This window comes from Thermobia domestica, chromosome 7 (genome assembly GCF_964235325.1).
Source record: "Thermobia domestica chromosome 7, izTheDome1.hap1.1, whole genome shotgun sequence".
Classification (NCBI taxonomy): Eukaryota; Metazoa; Arthropoda; class Insecta; order Zygentoma; family Lepismatidae; genus Thermobia; species Thermobia domestica.
The window spans coordinates 149,696,773-149,718,232 of NC_137460.1; the positions used below are offsets into that span (position 1 = coordinate 149,696,773).

The following is a 21,460-nucleotide window of genomic DNA, read 5'->3' on the forward strand; positions in this document are numbered from 1 at the left end:
CATTCAGATGATTAATTTTTATCTTGTAAATCAGTTTATATTAAGATTATAGTTTTACTATAAATACCTTTCGTAATTGTAGAAATGGTTTAATTTACCTATTTGATATTTATGTTCCATTTTCTCACAGTCTGGTGATTCGATGTTGCTTGGAAGTTTGCAGAAAGGGAGTTTAGACGTGATGGGAGCAGTAGTGGAGTTGGGAGTAGAGAGATCTGGATTATTATGGATTCTACAAATACAGAATCCCAATATGTGCACACCATTTCAAGTAGCTGCTCAAAATCGAGATGAAGCTGTGGAATGGGTTGAGGCTATTAAGCGAACCGCACAAAATGCAAGTGAGAGGGTAAGTATCATTCATTGTAATTATTCATCATCATATGTATTTTAGGTACGAAAAAAAAAATGATCTTGTAAGAAGAGCTTACCCTTCAACTTCTTGAATCAGCTCATAATATGTCATCTAGATGACAGTGAATTTTAACTTCGCCTTATATTGGTTTTATTTATTTATCTTCCTAATTTAAGTAGAACGTTATTAAGTTAGTATCTTTTTCCTTGCTTAATCTTTTTTTTTTTCTTTCTTTAAAAAAAAAACGTTGGAGAAGCAACAGTTTCGATCTTGGGTCCTTAAATCGTACCTGATTCAATGTATCAATGTTAACTACAGTTGTTAACTACAGTATTAACTATGAATTTCACGAATACACTTTTTGTTTGTGCTTGTCTTTTTTTCATTGGTGTTTATGGCTATGTGTCAAACCAAAAATAAATGCTTACAGTACTTGTTTACAAACAGTTTATCTGGTTCCAGTTGAAAATGACCCTGCTGCTTGACAGAAGCGAAATAATAGCATTGACAACTGTATTACGGGATGAATATTATAATGTAGAGTTTTTAAATATTCCACTGAGAAAGTGATCTTAATTCGCCTTATATCATAGTAGGATTGTTCTATGTGAAAAAAAAAATCACCTGTCAACCATGAAAGACAGTTCGTTTCTTTGAGGCTTTTTTTTTTTTTTTTTTTTTTTTTTCAAATAATTGCGCGAAAGCCAACATTTCCGTGCAAATGCTTCCATTTGTACATACTGTACCCATTGTGTACTTTTGGAAATGTTAGTTTACGAGTCAAATGTCCTGATTGACGTTCAATTAAGTTGTATTACTCGTCTGTTGCTCCTAATGGCACTTTTTTTTTTCTTGTGAGATTAATAGCCTTGCCACATCTTTTTATTGTATCCTTCATTTCCTGCTAGATGTTTATCAGGTCGCAGTATTCTATATTTGTATTTTTTGAAGAATTTCCCAGTCATTGCATTCTCTTTCTACTTAATACCCTGTGATTTCTGTCAATCATGTCTCTTAACATTAGAACTATATAAGTTAAAATTAGCCTTTAGTAGATTCGATTACGGTACTGAGCAAAAGACGCTGAATCCCGACTGCTTGCCTATAACTGATAATTATGAGTTTTTTAAATCTTGTTTCACAAAATCCTTCTGGAACTCAAATATGTTCTCATCTTTTATGGTATGACTCAAACTCTTAAATCTATAGATGTTTGAGAAATATGCTGTATCGAGTGCTCTCACTGTTGCACTTGGGTGTAAGTTTCAACTACAACAACAAATATGAAATATGTAACCACGTCTGAAATTCAATATACATGAATATTTCGATTATCGCTAGTATTGTTGCTACGAGAAATACCACAATAATCGAATCCGCAATAATCGGGATAAATAACATACGTAAAATGAGTGATCATTGCCAAGAATTTTTTCAAATCTATTAATAAATTTATATAAATATAAGGTAGAAAAGAAATGTATTAGACGTGTTAAGTAAAAAAAAAAAAAGATATAAATAAAAAAAAGACGTGATGGGAGCAGTAGTGGAGTTGGGAGTAGAGAGATCTGGATTATTATGGATTCTACAAATACAGAATCCCAATATGTGCACACCATTTCAAGTAGCTGCTCAAAATCGAGATGAAGCTGTGGAATGGGTTGAGGCTATTAAGCGAACCGCACAAAATGCAAGTGAGAGGGTAAGTATCATTCATTGTAATTATTCAGCATCATATGTATTTTAGGTACGAAAAAAAAATGATCTTGTAAGAAGAGCTTACCCTTCAACTTCTTGAATCAGCTCATAATATGTCATCTAGATGACAGTGAATTTTAACTTCGCCTTATATTGGTTTTATTTATCTTCCTAATTTAAGTAGAACGTTATTAAGTTAGTATCTTTTTCCTTGCTTAATCTTTTTTTTTTCTTTCTTTAAAAAAAAAACGTTGGAGAAGCAACAGTTTCGATCTTGGGTCCTTAAATCGTACCTGATTCAATGTATCAATGTTAACTACAGTTGTTAACTACAGTATTAACTATGAATTTCACGAATACACTTTTTGTTTGTGCTTGTCTTTTTTTCATTGGTGTTTATGGCTATGTGTCAAACCAAAAATAAATGCTTACAGTACTTGTTTACAAACAGTTTATCTGGTTCCAGTTGAAAATGACCCTGCTGCTTGACAGAAGCGAAATAATAGCATTGACAACTGTATTACGGGATGAATATTATAATGTAGAGTTTTTAAATATTCCACTGAGAAAGTGATCTTAATTCGCCTTATATCATAGTAGGATTGTTCTATGTGAAAAAAAAATCACCTGTCAACCATGAAAGACAGTTCGTTTCTTTGAGGCTTTTTTTTTTTTTTTTTTTTCAAATAATTGCGCGAAAGCCAACATTTCCGTGCAAATGCTTCCATTTGTACATACTGTACCCATTGTGTACTTTTGGAAATGTTAGTTTACGAGTCAAATGTCCTGATTGACGTTCAATTAAGTTGTATTACTCGTCTGTTGCTCCTAATGGCACTTTTTTTTTTCTTGTGAGATTAATAGCCTTGCCACATCTTTTTATTGTATCCTTCATTTCCTGCTAGATGTTTATCAGGTCGCAGTATTCTATATTTGTATTTTTTTGAAGAATTTCCCAGTCATTGCATTCTCTTTCTACTTAATACCCTGTGATTTCTGTCAATCATGTCTCTTAACATTAGAACTATATAAGTTAAAATTAGCCTTTAGTAGATTCGATTACGGTACTGAGCAAAAGACGCTGAATCCCGACTGCTTGCCTATAACTGATAATTATGAGTTTTTTAAATCTTGTTTCACAAAATCCTTCTGGAACTCAAATATGTTCTCATCTTTTATGGTATGACTCAAACTCTTAAATCTATAGATGTTTGAGAAATATGCTGTATCGAGTGCTCTCACTGTTGCACTTGGGTGTAAGTTTCAACTACAACAACAAATATGAAATATGTAACCACGTCTGAAATTCAATATACATGAATATTTCGATTATCGCTAGTATTGTTGCTACGAGAAATACCACAATAATCGAATCCGCAATAATCGGGATAAATAACATACGTAAAATGAGTGATCATTGCCAAGAATTTTTTCAAATCTATTAATAAATTTATATAAATATAAGGTAGAAAAGAAATGTATTAGACGTGTTAAGTAAAAAAAAAAAAAGATATAAATAAAAAAAAGACGTGATGGGAGCAGTAGTGGAGTTGGGAGTAGAGAGATCTGGATTATTATGGATTCTACAAATACAGAATCCCAATATGTGCACACCATTTCAAGTAGCTGCTCAAAATCGAGATGAAGCTGTGGAATGGGTTGAGGCTATTAAGCGAACCGCACAAAATGCAAGTGAGAGGGTAAGTATCATTCATTGTAATTATTCAGCATCATATGTATTTTAGGTACGAAAAAAAAAATGATCTTGTAAGAAGAGCTTACCCTTCAACTTCTTGAATCAGCTCATAATATGTCATCTAGATGACAGTGAATTTTAACTTCGCCTTATATTGGTTTTATTTATTTATCTTCCTAATTTAAGTAGAACGTTATTAAGTTAGTATCTTTTTCCTTGCTTAATCTTTTTTTTTTTCTTTCTTTAAAAAAAAAACGTTGGAGAAGCAACAGTTTCGATCTTGGGTCCTTAAATCGTACCTGATTCAATGTATCAATGTTAACTACAGTTGTTAACTACAGTATTAACTATGAATTTCACGAATACACTTTTTGTTTGTGCTTGTCTTTTTTTCATTGGTGTTTATGGCTATGTGTCAAACCAAAAATAAATGCTTACAGTACTTGTTTACAAACAGTTTATCTGGTTCCAGTTGAAAATGACCCTGCTGCTTGACAGAAGCGAAATAATAGCATTGACAACTGTATTACGGGATGAATATTATAATGTAGAGTTTTTAAATATTCCACTGAGAAAGTGATCTTAATTCGCCTTATATCATAGTAGGATTGTTCTATGTGAAAAAAAAATCACCTGTCAACCATGAAAGACAGTTCGTTTCTTTGAGGCTTTTTTTTTTTTTTTTTTTTCAAATAATTGCGCGAAAGCCAACATTTCCGTGCAAATGCTTCCATTTGTACATACTGTACCCATTGTGTACTTTTGGAAATGTTAGTTTACGAGTCAAATGTCCTGATTGACGTTCAATTAAGTTGTATTACTCGTCTGTTGCTCCTAATGGCACTTTTTTTTTTCTTGTGAGATTAATAGCCTTGCCACATCTTTTTATTGTATCCTTCATTTCCTGCTAGATGTTTATCAGGTCGCAGTATTCTATATTTGTATTTTTTTGAAGAATTTCCCAGTCATTGCATTCTCTTTCTACTTAATACCCTGTGATTTCTGTCAATCATGTCTCTTAACATTAGAACTATATAAGTTAAAATTAGCCTTTAGTAGATTCGATTACGGTACTGAGCAAAAGACGCTGAATCCCGACTGCTTGCCTATAACTGATAATTATGAGTTTTTTAAATCTTGTTTCACAAAATCCTTCTGGAACTCAAATATGTTCTCATCTTTTATGGTATGACTCAAACTCTTAAATCTATAGATGTTTGAGAAATATGCTGTATCGAGTGCTCTCACTGTTGCACTTGGGTGTAAGTTTCAACTACAACAACAAATATGAAATATGTAACCACGTCTGAAATTCAATATACATGAATATTTCGATTATCGCTAGTATTGTTGCTACGAGAAATACCACAATAATCGAATCCGCAATAATCGGGATAAATAACATACGTAAAATGAGCGATCATTGCCAAGAATTTTTTCAAATCTATTAATAAATTTATATAAATATAAGGTAGAAAAGAAATGTATTAGACGTGTTAAGTTAAAAAAAAAAGATATAAATAAAAAAAATAAAGGTTAACATAGGAAATTGATTCTTACTTGTTTACTTTTTCTTTCTTTCTACCTTATTTATTTATAGGATGTCCTTAAGGTCGTTTACAACGCTTGGGAAGTGAATCTACTTTAGAAACAAGAAAAAAATCCAGTAAACATTTCTTCGGATTCAATTGATTAAAGCACCATTAAAAGAGTGGGGGATCTAGAGTTCAAAAAAGGAAGAACCCGAGAAAACCCACGGACATAATTTTATTCACCACAACTACCTAGAAATCCCCAATGAGTAACAATACGTAGTATAGGGATACAGATGTGAGATAGCCCTATCCATCGCGTAAATGAAACGTGCAGGATTATGAAAGCACTTGTGTTTTGAATTGGCTAACGTGAACCGAATGAGAAATGTGATGCTTACAACCTTCGTGTTCTCTTGCAATTGTTAATAATGCTGCAACGAGTAGAGAGAGGAATTAGGATCGCATTTGTTTTTAGTGCCTATGACACTCGACAGGTACAGAAGGTGCATTCAGTAGGAGCGCTTTACAGTGTAGGTTTCTAGTAGTAGCGAAACACATGTAGATGCACTGGAACTTTCACGTGAAGTCGTGACGTTGGGGAGCAAGTTTCTTGTGTGTGATGTAAAAATCTCGAAGGACGTTAACGTATTATATGGGCACCATACAGCCAATTTGTGAGAAAGTAAAACGAAATTTAGTCAGTGATTCCTCGTTAATTGTAATAGTGTCACATACGTCTGGATCTCCTGTTGTAAAATACGCACATGAACAGTAGTCAGAATAGCAAGGAAGCGAGGCACCTGTCTGGTAAACGGTTCAGATGTTTGCCTTCAAGAGATGGATGTGTTTTACTACCCCGACAAGACCGTGAACAACCTCGTATAGTACATACAGATCAGTTTGAAGAGGACGTACATTCTTCAATAGTGGCATGTCGTGATATTATCACATGCATTATATGCCGGGCACTAGACAGTTACTATGTCAGTGTCTGGCATATCCTCGATGAGGAAATGTACTCATTCAGTGTGTGTATGGTGCGGTTTTTATCGCAGGAACTTTCCTCGCTGTCAAGCATTTTGCCTGTGTTTTTTCCAGTAAACTACACTATACCTAGCTTTCCAACTCTGGTGTTTGAACCAATAAGGTAATATTTACTGGAACAGAATGTTCAAAGCTCCTGTGTGGGATATTAAAAACTCACATGCTACTCTTTTGAAATGCCATCACCACATGTCCTCATTAAACGTATGGTGCAATGTAGTGCAGGACCTTATTGTTTACTCATCTTTATGATGGCAACTACCTTACGTTTTTCTACGTGACGTCTTACCGGAACTTGTAGAGAATGTCCCATTAGATGTTAGCAAGTGGTTCCAACGCAACGACGCACCTGCATATTTTGACGTGGATGTCAGAAACTTCTTAAATCAAATATTCGCAACGAATTGGATTGGCTATATTGAGCTTGTGACTTACCACCAAACTAGTCTGACATAACGCGATTAAATTTTGTTTCTAATGAATGAGATGAAACAAATGGTGTACGGAATACCTGTTGCAACACGCGAGGATTTCGTTGACCATGTCATTGCTGCTGCTGCCGTGATTTCGTAAATATTAGACGTATTTGATCGTACCATGCAACACCAGATTCGTTGATGCCATCTGTATAAATGAGACCAGTATTGGACCGTTTCAGCACCGTGTCGCCTTTATTGTACAGATAAGCAGCTTCATAAATATTATCCAAGGACTTATACAGAAGTGAGTCACAAGAGCACCGAAACTTTCATTAAATGACTTTTCCTAAAGGCAGACCCCTATCTTAAATAGTTTTCTCTCACCGGAAAATGACAGATTCACCGTATTTAATGGAAATAGTGAAACTTCTGTTATGAATTTTCCCAAACATGTCCCTAAATGACTTTAGGTCGAAATCTAGCTAAATCGAATGCTAATAACCGAAAACTGTAATTATCCCATCTCATTATTGTGCATTAAAACTTTATTATGTATAGCAACAATATAGATAGATAGATAGATAGATAATATCAGTTTCTATAGCAGCATTGTTAGAAATTCCAGTTGCATAAAAATCATTACCAAAGAAAGAGCAGATTTGTTTACTTTAAGGAAAAGTTTTTATATATTACAGATCTCTAAATTTGTCATGTTTGTTTGTAGGAGAACCAACACAAAGAAATGGAACGCCAATGGAGGATAGCAAAGGAAATGTCCAATCTGATAGTGTATTGCAGATCCGTAGCGTTTAGCATGGACAGGATAAAGAAGAATGGATTTACATTCAATGAAATGTCTTCCTTCCCAGAGACCAAAGCAGAAAAATTGATATGCCAGCAAGAAAACAAATTCTTCCTCCAGTACCATCAGGTAATCATGTCTTTTCTAATGATAAGTTGATTTAAAATAACTTAATATGACTGTTCTGTAAGGCAGGAGCCAGGAACTTTCAAAATATAAATAAACCGCTCTGCAGTTGGGAATATCTATACATATCACTCATAATTAAACAAAAGTTTAATAAAATTTTGAATTGAAAATCTAAATAAATAAATTAGTCAAAAGTATCTCAAGGATTCTAAAATTTAATTATATGTAAATATTCCGTTCAGTTGTAGGTTCAGATTTGAAGGTCCCTTACCCCATTAGAGACCCTTCTTGGAGACATGAAATTATGACGTATAATCTTAACCATCTTTATCTCCAAGAAGATTCTACCATCAGACACAAATTTAAGTCAATTGCACTTCACTCCAGACAAACGTCACGCAGTGCATCCTGTAAAAGAAGCATGTTTACAAACATGGTACTCACCATACAGCCTGTTGAAAGATCCAAGAGATTGAAAATAGCAAATCCAAGAGGAACACAAACAACACCTTTATTGCATTCACTGAAACTCAGGATATCACACTTGCTCATAAATCATCATCATTTAATATATATATAATTCCTTTTTGATTCAGTCTACTCGCTATTAATTTTTTTTTCTTTCTTGCTGTGTCCTTTAACACACAGTCTTAACACTCCACTATAGTAGATCACCATAGATGCGTATATTTAGTATCCTTTGTACAACTCTGAATCTCCACAAACACTACTGTCTTGTTCCTGGGATAATAGGCATGAGTGGAACCACAATTCACTATTTCTTTTACATAAAATATTTATAAAATTCAATGCACTGCGCTGTTGATCATAGTTTGCAGTAGGAATATCACCACTAATATATATACTGCGTATATATATATATATATATATATATATATATATATATATATATATATATATATATATAGAGTGTGTGAAAAAGAACTCCCTAGTTTTAATGTGTCCTAGAATCTGTACAAAGTGACATACACTGTTCTAGTTTGTGGTGTTTGATTCATCAACCCTCCAAGTTTGGCTCCCCTGCAGTTGGCAGGTGTGCTTGATCTTGAGACGGCACCAGTGCTGTTTTCTTTTTCCTCTTTCCTCAGTTCAGTCCAGGCAGGCGTGCAGTGCAGAGCAACTCAGCAACAATGTGTACTCCGCAACAGAAAGCGCAGTGTTTATTTGGCTTGTGAAAACTGAGTCATTTATAACAGTGCAATTTAATTTTAGACGTCAGTATGGTGGTGAACCACCTACAGCAAAAACTATCCGTCATTGGCTAAAGTCTTTCAAGGAAACCGGTAGTGTTCTAAAAGCAAAATCACCAGGTAGACCGAGAAGTTTTGAAGATGTTGTTGGACAGATCCGTGTTTCTTTTGTTCGGAGCCCGAAGAAGTCATTGGCCAGACGTAGTTTATAATTAGGAGTGCTAAAGGTACTGTGTATGATGTTGTGCGTAAAAGACTTAAGTTGCGCGCCTACAAATTACAGCTGTTACATGAAATTAAACCTACTGATATAATCGAAAGGTATGAGTTTGCTGGTGACTTTCTACACAGAATTGATGATGATGTCATTTTTTTTTTTTTTTTTTTTTTTAATTCTCTTTTCTGATGAAGCTACATTTCATGTCAGTGGAACAGTTAATCGTCATTACTGCAGATTTTGGGGGCAGAGCATCCACATGAAGTTATTCAGCATCAATGTGACTCTCCCCAACTTAATGTCTGGTGCGGTTTGATGGAAGATCGTGTGATTGGTCCTTTCATTTTTGTAGAAAAAACAATAAACGGGGACGTTTACTATGACATGCTGACAGAGTATGTCTTTCCGCAAATGGGCGATATTGAGGCGGAAAACGGGCTTGTGTTTTTCCAACAAGATAGCTCTCCACCTCATAACAGTAACCATGTGCGGCTCTTGATACTCGCTTTCCAGGAAGGTAGATAGGCCTTTCTGGCCCAATACCTTGGCCACCACGAAGCCCAGACTTAACCCCACTGGACTTTTTCTTTTGGGGCCATATAAAAAATGTTGTGTACAGCGAAAAGATCAGAGACATCAATCATTTACGGGAAAGAATCGTCGCGGCGGTTGGAACAGTTACACCTGAAATGTTGGTGAATACGTGGCGAGAAGTGGAATATCGTCTTGACGTCTGCAGGGCCACAAATGGATCCCACGTTGAAGTCTACCAACATTAAACAAAACTTGAAGGAATTTTCTTTCATGATACGTACTCATTGGTGTAAGTTCATTAATTTCCCAATTAAATTTATACTAGCGCTAGCTATCTACAGTTTGTCGGTATAGTTCATTAACATCCTGTATATATATATATATATATATATATATATATATATATATATATATATATATATATATATATATATATATACAGGGTGGTAGGAAACTCCACCGACGAAATTCGGGAGGTGATTTCCGACACCGAAACAAGAAAGAAAAAAAAAGTCCTTTTGCACTTTTCTCTAGGACACACAGTTTCGGAGCTACATGATGCCGAAAACGGGGCAAAATACATTTTAGAGCGCTATATCTCCTCTATTTCGAAAGATAGAGCCAAGGCGGCATGGTCACCTCAAAGTAACGAAACCTGCTCTATTCAAAGATGGGTATGTCGCAATCGTGAAATCAGTGCACAAGGGATTCCCCAAAGGAGCGTAGGGACTCCCGGATAAACTGTCAAGTAAAGATACGTCTAAATAGGCGTGAAGGGATAGGTTTCCCACCTGGTAACCATAATTAGTTGTAACAATGTCGAGATCTCAAACAGAGACGAATTGATGGACGCGTCATATTAGGTATGTGTGGTTGCATAACCACCAGGTACTGGATGGTGGTTATGGATGGATGGATGTGTCCACGAATGAAAACGTTACTTTATCAGTATACATACAATTTAGGCTAGTATAGCAGAGCGAAATCTAGCCAGTGTCGTACGCAGTTTTCTTTTCAGGAAAAATTAATGTAAATCAAATGGATAGAATATATTATACTACCATTACGGGAATTCCAAGAGCATTAGTTTACTTAGTTTTAATTAGTTACATATTTCATCATTTTTCTTGAATGTGATGCTTGTAGATGCACAGCTATCAACAGTTTTAAGTAAGACTCGCTGACTAGGCACAAGTAGAGAAGCAAGAGATGCGAATTCTGCGGTCAAACAAAGTATTCGCACTTATTGTTATCAGAGGGGGTATCATTTATATGCTTTACGTCGAAAAATTAAGAACTTCACACAGAATTCAGGCTCCGGAAGACAGTAACATCAATATGCTTTTCTATCCTTCAACTCCATACTGACTTTATACTATTACTAAACACTGTTTATCTTATCGGCTTCTCTGTCTCTCGTTCTGTGAATTAGGTGGCAACATTTGTCGTCTCTGAAAATCTCCATAGAAACGTTTCTGTGCATATTTGCAACAGAAGTTACCAAGATTAAAGATTTTAAAATATACTTATTATTATTATTATTATTATTATTATTATTATTATTATTATTATTATTATTATTATTATTATTATTATTATTATTATTAGTGCATTACTCGCACTTGCAGATGATTTTTGGTAGTGGACTTGAAAATAATCAGGGATATTCTTTATATATATATATATATCTATATATATATACGAATGAGAATATATCTTCTTAAACGAAAGATATCATGTATTTTGTAAAATGGTTTATAAAATAGATGAATATTCATTCACATTTTTCAGAAATTCGTGAAATCAATGAAATAAGTGTTCGTAGAACTTTGTGAAGAAGTGCTTACAGAAAGATTCAGTTCTATCATGAAAACGGTATTTTAACATACACCATAGAGAGTAAGTTAGTTTTTTAAGTGAGTGTTTAGTTTCAGAGCTACGTATGCTGGTTCAAATTTTCATGGAGATGTGCAATAATTTTAAGAAAATATAGGGCTAAGAAAAGTATCTAATTTAAACTGGAATATCTGGTACTATAGATTAGCATGGCGACTTTCTATGATTTCTGTATTTTGAAGTTCAGTTTACCATCGAAATTTATCATATGAGTAGTAGTATTGCCACCCTTGACCTATTTATTCTAACGAAATCTTTCAGCAAGAAATACTTAGTTTAGTGAAAGTGACATAGAGAGTGACATAGACATAGCAGCCAATTAGCCACCGTCGCAACAAAGAGTGTCAGCCGTGATGCCATCTGCCTATGTGTCGGTTTTCTGTGCGTAATCCAGTACAACTACACTACCTGTTGGTATCTGGGTAACAATAACAACAGCACTTAGTACGAGGAGAGAAATGATCGAAACTTTTGTCTAGCTGGGTGTGCAATGCAAAGATCTGAAGGCACATAGTAAGAAATACTAACCTTTCAAACCTTCATTGGCTTGTTGATAAAGTAAAAAGAAAAAGAGGAAAGGAAAATAATGCTGGACATAGGCATTTTATTTTTTCTTCAGTGCTCTGTACCTTTACCTATAAGCCCGTAAATACAGGGTGGCCCAAAAGTAGGTATACACCCCTGCATTGATCAAGTATAACATTCTAGTTTATGGGTTTATTTGCGTCGGCTCTTCCGAGCTTAAGATGTAGGTAAAAACACATTAAGAACAAATAATAAAGAAACTAAGTCTACCTGAAGGATAACAATAAGAAATGATATAAAATGCGATGAGCTGATCAGTACGGTACTATATACCTACTATTGGGCCACCCTGTATAAATAAAAAGTTTTAAAGTAGGATCATCGAAGTAATTTTAACATTTACGTTTGAGAGAAATACGGGTTAGAGTATGTGTCATAATAAAGAATATATTTTATATATGTGTTTATGTATTAAATATATATATTCATCATAAACTTTGTATTATCCATTATCTTTTCGTAAAATTTGTATTGTAATCCTATAGGTTATAGGAAAATCAGAACTTAAGTATGTTTTCATTTACATGATTTTATTCCTTACAAATTGTTTTACAGATCCAGTTTAGCCGAGTTTACCCGAAAGGACAGCGAATTGATTCCTCAAACTATAACCCTGTTCCGATGTGGAATTCAGGTTGTCAGATGGTGGCTTTGAATTACCAAACACCAGGTAATGCCAATATATACGGTTAATTATAAATTTACTGGCTGTGATTTTTTTTTTTTTTTTTTTTGTTTTGTTTTGTTTCGTTTTGTTAACTTTCGAGCGACGAAAGGAGAGAAATTATGGTAATACTAAAAGAAAAATCAAATTCCAGATTTTAACGAATTTACATGTTTTATGGTCCATACATACTGATTTTTTGACATCCGTCCATCTGTTCGTCCTGATGTATTTAATACATTCGCCTAGAAAAGAAACAGGGAAATCGATGTACACAATGGATTTCTACTTCGAAAGAATTTCGTGCAGAGTATTAGATTAGTGGTTCCCAACCTTTTTGACTGACGACTCACTTTACTGGATGTCTATAACATCGCGACGCACTTGTTTAGTGTAAGCCTGTAATTATTATTATTATTATTATTATTATTATTATTATTATTATTATTATTATTATTATTATTTATATAAAATAATATAGTGACCCTTATGTAGAACTGAGCATTGTCACTGACTTTAGAAGCGTTGAGTGATGCAGTGTATCTCAAAATTGGTTTTAACTAATTATTAAGTGCTTCATGATTTTTAAATTCTGAAATTTCGCTTCACAGCGTATGGGACTGCACGATACACCAGTTATAAACCACTATGTTGATGTACGGCAAAAAAAAAAATATATATATATATATATATTAGTGAAAATTTAATGATGTTATTAATAACTGTTTTGAAAATGTAGCAGTTAGACTTAGTAGAATGAAATTATTATTTAGAATTTATGCATAAACTCTACTTTAGTTAAAACTTCAGTTTTTTTAAGCTAAAGATGCCTTTTATGTAGGAAATTACGTTAAACAAGTTTGTTTATCAATATATGCGTAGCATTTATCGAAGCCCTAAAAATTCGAGCGGAAGAAGGTTATAAACGATATATTCAATCGTTTAATATATTTGCACGAAATAAAGGAAGAATAAATTCTGTAAATAATGAACTTTTACTACCGTTAAACTAACATCTACCCAAAATGACAGTTTATCGCTTTAATTTTGTAGGTTTTAGTAGAATATCTAAAGCTTAGAACAAAGTGTTTCGCGAACGACGAACGAGAATGAGATGAAGTGATGTGGTTTTGCATCTGTATAGTGTATGATACTGTTTTCTTGTTTGCCATTTTAAATCTGGGCAACCTGGACAACACATATAACAAGATGTATAACTCAGAAAGTTTAATGGTTAGGCAGCCAACATAACTCTTACGGTATATGGGTTGCATAACTTAGATTTGGTGTCTACCAATGAAATGCCAGTTCGGAAAAACAGATAAGGTAGCCAGTCCTGGACTGAATATAGGACTCATAAATACGAGGGACGTTCCGAAAGTAAGTTTCGTCATTTGTTGTGAACGACAAGATGGTAAACCAGATGAAACAAACAATTCCCATAAGAAACCACACATTCGTTGCTGGTTCAGCGACAGAAGGAATGACGCATGTGCAGAGCGCCGAAGAAGAGAGAGTAGCAGCAGACCGGCGTGCCCGAGGTTTTTCGAGTACAAATCACCATGGCAGACAGACGTGTGCTGTCAAGTGGTCGCGAATGGAAGTGCATGCTGTTATCCGGTTATAAATGGGCACGTAGGATTAGTTTTCCGTCGTTCATGAACGCCTACAGACCGTGTATGGGGAAGAGATCTTGTCACGTCAAATGGTTGATCGCTGGTATTTTATGTTCAGCGAAGGAAGGCAGTGTGTGGAGGATGAAGGTCGAATTGGGCGTCCCACCACATCCATGAATGAAAACAACATTGCAAGAGTATAGAACACGGTGTTAGCAGACAAGCGCATAACGGTGTGAGACGTGGCTTCCATACTGGATATTTGTAATGCTCAGGCCCATCACATGCTCTGTGATGTGTTGTGTTACTGAAAAGTGTCTGTAAGATGAGTGCCAAGAGACCTGACCCTGGATCACCAGAGTGCAAGAATGGGAATCAGCCTCGATCACTTGATGCGGTACGCGTTTGAGGGAAATTAATTCCTGTTTAAAAGCGTTACAGGCGATGAGACATGGGTGCACCACTTTACCCCAGAAACCAAGGCCGCCTGAATGACGTGGAAGCATCCCAGTTCACCAATGAGGAAAAAATTCAAAGTTTCACCCTCCGCAGGAATGTTTATGTCCACAGTGTTCTGGGACGCGACAGGTTTGATTTCCCTTGATTTCCTTCATGAAGGGACCATTAATGCGACACGCTACTGCAACATCCTCAGCAAACTCAGGTCCGTCATTCGACAAAAGAGACCAGGGTTCTTGGGTGAAGATGTTGTGCTCTTGAACGATAACGCTAAACCATACACAGCAAGGCTCACAAGATCGTATTCGTCGCTACGGATGGGAAAGATTGGATCACCCTGCCTACAGCCCCGATCGTACCCCATTAGGCTTTCATCTGTTTCGTGCATTGAAAGCCGCACTCTCGAGATTTCGCTTCCAAAACAATGCTGAGGTAAAGCTGGCTGTGCGACAATTTCCTGCATCGCATGGCACCGACTTTTACCAGAATGGTTTCTTTAAACTGGTTGCACGCTACGACAAACGACTCAATGTCAGTGGCGACTATGTCAAAAAATAGTGCTGCAAGGTGTATAGTTTACGATGCTATAATGTATTTGTGTTTGGCAATAAAATTTCCGCGTAAAAAATAAAAATAAAATGAAACTTGTAGCCTTTCGAAACATCTCTCGTAGTAAATGTTGTAAGAGTACTTCTTTACTTGTAGAGTTCACTAAGGAAACCAAAGTTGATCCTTAAATAAGAGAACTATTAAAAGAAAAAGACTGCTCTTTTTGCATTTCTACATTTGATATAGCTTAATTAAATGTTTCTAATAATTTCCTTTAGATCTTAGTATGTAATGACTAATTAGTGAGTTAGTATAATAATTCTACGTACAGGTTTATACAATTCTTGAATACCACATGGACTTCCGAACTTTCTACTCTTCCATAAAGTCTTGGTTATGGGCGATAACAACAGGAGACAAAAATAAATAAATAAATAAATTTAAAAAAGAACTCCAGGAAAATAACAGGAACTAGTGATGGGCACAAAAACCATTTTTTCGGTTTCTGGTTTTTTGGGAAACCGAAACTGGTTTTTGAAAATTTTCAAAAAACCTGTTTTCACCGAAACTGGTTTCGGTTTTCTCAAATCGGTTCGGCTTTCACCGAAACCGGTTATCGTTTTTATCCAAAACTGATTTCGTTTTTCAAAACCGGTTCCGATTTTCTCCAAAAACCGGCTCACTTTTTTTTTACCGAAACCGGTTTCGGTTTTCTCCAGTTTCGGTATATTGATTTTACGGTATTGTAACATACGTCGAGAACGCATATGAAAGAAGCTCAAAAACATGTGTAAATTCTCATAAAAAGGAAGTGCAAGCAGAAATCGATATGCTTAACAACCAATATGTTTAAAAATAAAACTTATTTTTTATAAACAGATCCGGTGAAAACTGAATCGGTTTTGAAGAATACCGAAATGTCGGTTTTTCGGATTTTGGTTTTTCTAGAAACCGGTTTTGCTCATCCCTAACAGGAACGAGCTTACTAGGATAGAGCAGTGCCGGAGATACGTCGTCGAAACCTTAAATCACACTTTAAATGAAGAACACAACCAAATCCACATGACCATCATTTGATGTGTTACAGTACTTACAGTAAAGTATGTCCGGCACAACTCTATCCTGGTAAACCCGTTCCTGTTATTATTTTCCTGGTGTTTTTATCCTTCGTGGTCAAGACTCCATGGGAGAGTCGAAAGCTCCGAAGTGCAAGTAATATTCAAGAATCACATAAACCTATAAGTAGAATGATTATCAGAATTTCTAAGCGAATCGTTAAAATGTCTTAATTTATTATAGTTTGAAGTGATGTTGTAATATACGATTTTTAAAATCTTAATTCGCAGACAAAGCAATGCAGCTTAATCAGGGAAAATTCAGAATGAATGGAAATTGTGGATACATTCTTCGTCCAGATTTCATGTTCAGGGAGGATTTCGATCCGAGTGACAAAAATACTTTAGTCAATGTAGAGCCCATTACGCTGTCTATAAGGGTAAGAAATTCGTTCATTATATCGCTTATATGAGCAGGAAAATAACATTTTTTTTATTATTATTATAAGTACAGAATATTTCCTTGTTATGGAAAAGAACTCGTTAGTCGTTTGATTAAATCGCCAGTTACAATATGTTGTTCAGTGTGTAAAAAATTAATTACAACATTTGGTTGTCATAAATAAGTTTTTTTTTTTTTTTTTTCAGACATTATTTTGTTTTTATTAAATAACAAAGTTATATTTATTATCAGGGTGTCCACATTCTGGAAAATCAGTGAAAGTCAGGGAAGTAAAAAGGTGTCAGAGAAAGTCAAGGAAATGGTAGGTTGGTCAGTTAAGGTCAGGGAAAAATCGATTTCTGCGAGAAACACATCTAACTGGGTCCTGGTATATTTGCTTAAAAGGGTAGACGCTGTTCTAGAAGAATTGCATGATGCCATGAGGATATTTGGACAAGTGGCTGAGAACGCGAAGAAAGAGTATCTGCAGCTCACAGGGAAAGCTCAAACTGAAGGATTTAAAGAACACTTTAATGATTTCATAGCCAAGGACGGAGATGGTATTGGGATTTGATGTTTTTTACTTACTCTTAGGGAATGAGAAGGACCTCGTTGACTTAAGGTCTGTTGTGAAGCTGTATTTTATCTTCTCTCACAGAAACGCATTTGCTAAACGTGTTTTTTTTTTTTTTTTTTTTTCTTTCTTCAATAAACAAAAATCTCATTGTTCAGAAATTACAAGAAGAGTCTCTGATAGCTTAACGGATCATATATGATTCTGTGATGAGAATAGGTGGATTATCAGGATTAACAATTCCAAGAGGTATGATAAATTCAGTGAGAAGTTCAATGAGACAATATCAGGTGTGTTTGGAAAAGAAAAGAGAAATGAATGCTGGTGAGGAGGAAAGAGAAACGGAGGATTCAGCAACAACTAAAGGAGCTGGAGGAAGAAGAGAAGAAAATTAAACTGCGGAGACAACAAGAAGGATATTCAGATCAATGAGAAGAAAACTTTCCTAGAAAGGATGAAAACAAGTTATTAAATGGGTTGCATTTAACAATTGCACCGGCAAAGGTATGTGTTACAAAATGTTTTCCGTTGTCATCAGTAAAATGATGTATGAACTATTTATTACTATAAGCAATATTATAATGCTGTGTAATTGGCATTATAATGTGTAAGCATATAATATATAATTTTTTCATATCTTAAATACTCTGTATACTGCACACTTTCGTTTGAAACTTTACATTTTGTGTAATGTGTAATCAATATCGGCGTAATGCATATATTTGTTAATTTACATTGTTTTGGATTAAAGCAAATTGGAAAAAGAAAGAAACAAAAGCGGAGAGAAAACGAGGCCAACTATGGGGAGGGTAGAGCCTGGGGTTTCTTTCTTTTTTCTATATTTTTAAATTATTCAGTAGTCAGAGAAATCTGGAACTTTCGTCATGGAAAGTCAGGGATTATTTTTTTCGTCAAATTGTGTGGACACCCTGATTATGTGTTCACCATTATTATGTATGACAAGAGGCATCAGTTTTTCGCAATGCGCGATAAAACGAAATACGTCAAAATTAAATAATTTTTCGTTTCTTGACGTTTTATGATATTCTGTATGTACTTTTATTGGTTTCGATTGCGCGACAAAACGCGAAATTGGAAGTTTTGCGCGAAATTTCTAACAATACGCGAAATTTTAAAAATACACTTTCATTAAATTTAAAAACACCAGTTTTTCGCTGACGATACGGTAGAATTTGGCATGAACGATGCATTTTGGGTGATATGTACACTGCTATGAGAACGTCCTATGAACTCTTAACAAGTGATTTGTCTGGAAAGTGCAGTGTAGTGAATGGTTTGAATGGACAAAAGTTCCGAAGTGATAATTGAAGTTTTTGTAAATGCTCTTACGTATGCGTAGCTTCCAACAAGCAATGCCAATTGAGAGAAGTATTTTCCAACTATGGACTGGTGATATATATATCTTTCTCCTGTAAGTTGCAGAAAATTCGAATCTTATTATACATATAGAAAATATTTTCTAGTAAAGATGAAGGAAATAGGCAATTCTTTGATTAGTTGTACATCTCAGGGTATGAGTTCTGTTTGTTATATTCACCACGACTACACTTTGACATTCCCTTACAACAAGAAGAAGCATTTCTAGAGCCCTGATTTCTTTCTTGCAATGAAAGAATAATAATATTTTATTAAGGGGACAGACTACTAAAAGTGATTCAAAAACTAACCATTTTTTCTGCCTGTTTTTCGTAAGTGAAAAGAGATAATGAAATGTAACTTACCACAATAATATATAATGTTATTTTACTCCCGAAAATACGAATCGGAAATATTTTAGATGTTGCCATCCATAGAAATTACAGTGTGAGCGGAATATGAATTACCCCAAAATTCTAAGTTAAGGTAGCGACTAGAAAAATGAACTCAACGGTAATTGATGATTTATCATGTTGTCTTGGTTCCTTGTTAACTGCTTTTTAAATAATATTTGTATTTATTTTGTAATAAACAGAAAGTTATCAAAATTACACTTTGTTTATTACAAAATAAGTAAAATAACATTATCTATTACTGTGGTAAGTTACATTTCATTACCTCTTTTTACATACGGAAAACGGCCAAAAGAAAAATGGTTAGCTTTTGTATCATTTTTACTTTCTGCTCCCTTAAGTCTGTTTATTAGTAATTGAATTTGTACTTGAATTGACGTTCTTCATTGTTGCCAAATGGTTAACTCGCATATTTGTTTATGTTTACCTACCATCGTGAAGCAGTTGAGATTCCTCCTGATTAATAAGTAGTAAACATTAGTCTATAAAGCTTGTTAAGAGCTTATGTACTGACCACATCCCACACAGCTGAAAGCCGTCGTGGTTAATCATAGACCTTCATATGTTGTAACGCCACCTGTCTAGTATTAATTGAATATACGATTACGTTCCACTAAGCCTAAATACTTGCTTCTTAAAACAGTTTTGTCCTGCCATCGACAAAAGAAAATAGAATATTTCACATACAAACTGTATATACGATATGCTGTTTTCTTTTATCACAGACTGTACCTTCATCCATAGATGCTCCCATTCCTTCCTGGATGCACAATTAACGAGCTTCTGTACGCGCGTGTTCGTAAGTTGAAACCCTGCTGGAAGTCAGCGTTTCGGATAAAAAGCTCAGTAGTTAACTTATTTTTCGTAACTTTCAATAGGAAATTAGGTCTTCTACAAACTTGATGTTAATGAAGACATGAAATAGAACTTTTAAATCACCATCACTTTGTAGGTGGAATGTATTTTACCTATTGTGAACAAAATAATTACGAAAGATGTAGATACAGAATTTTAAAATCTTGAGTGTGCGAAACTCGAAGAAGAATCAGGCCTGCTTTTTGAAGAGTTTAACTATCCCTAAAATTAAATTCCTTTCTACATCAATGTATTGAAATATCCTTTTACTAAATATAAACAAGTATCTAGCAAATTAATTTTATGTACGTGCTCCGACCATGTAATTACCATTTTATCCAGTCAACAGTAAGTGCATTTATCTTTTACCAATTTAAATTCTCGTTCTTCGTTCTGTAACTGATAGATTAGTGTAAAAAATTGATAGATCATATAAATTGCTCTGCCTTTCGGTTGAGAAAAATATTTGACGCGAGTTCGAATTTGCTGGAGTTCCAAAACTCTCACTAATCTTGTGTTCACCATTTTGAATTCACCTCCCTTTCTCCATGTCGGGATAAACTTTCCGAAACACATTCAAGTGAATGAGATGTTATTGTTCTATTTATTTAAGAAAGAAAAGTTCATCCCTCACCACTCACCAACTTTCGTGACTATAAACGGTCATAATAAATTCATCTCTCTTTTTCCATGCCCTCGAGATGAAATTTCCAAAATACAGTGAAATGAAGTGAATGTTTGTGCTGTTTTTATTTGAAAAAGAAGAAATGCCGGCTACTTCTACAAGTTTCGTGACTATGTTTAACGGTAGCAAAATAAAACAAAAATGAAATAATGGTTACCTTTATCTCCTTTCCTATTCCTTTGAGGTGGAATTTCCAAACTCCCTGCATGTGAAAAATGCATGAAAAACTTCAATTATTTAATTTTTTTTTGACACTTTTTTACGCAAAAAATAAACATGTAAATAATAGTAAAATCATAGTCTTCTCTCATCGTGATGGACTTCCCAATTCGTGCAAATTAATATATTTATATTCAGTAAATCGAAAAGCCCCATGTAATTAAGTGTTGTGTCCGTTGGTTCATAAACAGTTTACGAGTACTTTCCTCCCCCTACTTTTTCCATATTGAATTTCCTACCCCCGCTTCACGATAGAATTTCCAAGATGTATTAAAAATATTTCCACATACCAGATTCCGTATTTGATCAGCTAGTAAGGTAAACCAAGGGAAAGAAAAAATGCGATTAAAATTTGTCAATATAATGTAAAATGTTTCTAAAATAATAATTCAAAGTAATATTTAATTTTTATATGCCTTTCTACACATTTT

At 34.6% G+C, this 21,460-nt stretch overlaps 1 protein-coding gene across 1 annotated transcript in view; it reads left to right on the forward strand.

Moving 5' to 3' along the window:
- The window catches only part of sl (small wing phospholipase C gamma 1), a 269,208-nt gene that overhangs the window by 225,062 nt on the left and 22,686 nt on the right, over window positions 1–21,460 (forward strand). Inside the window, exons 17-20 of the mRNA XM_081765407.1 lie at window positions 131–349; window positions 7,472–7,678; window positions 12,677–12,791; window positions 16,756–16,904. Coding sequence (XP_081621533.1) covers window positions 131–349; window positions 7,472–7,678; window positions 12,677–12,791; window positions 16,756–16,904 — 690 coding nt within the window. The remainder of the gene's footprint in view (window positions 1–130; window positions 350–7,471; window positions 7,679–12,676; window positions 12,792–16,755; window positions 16,905–21,460) is intronic.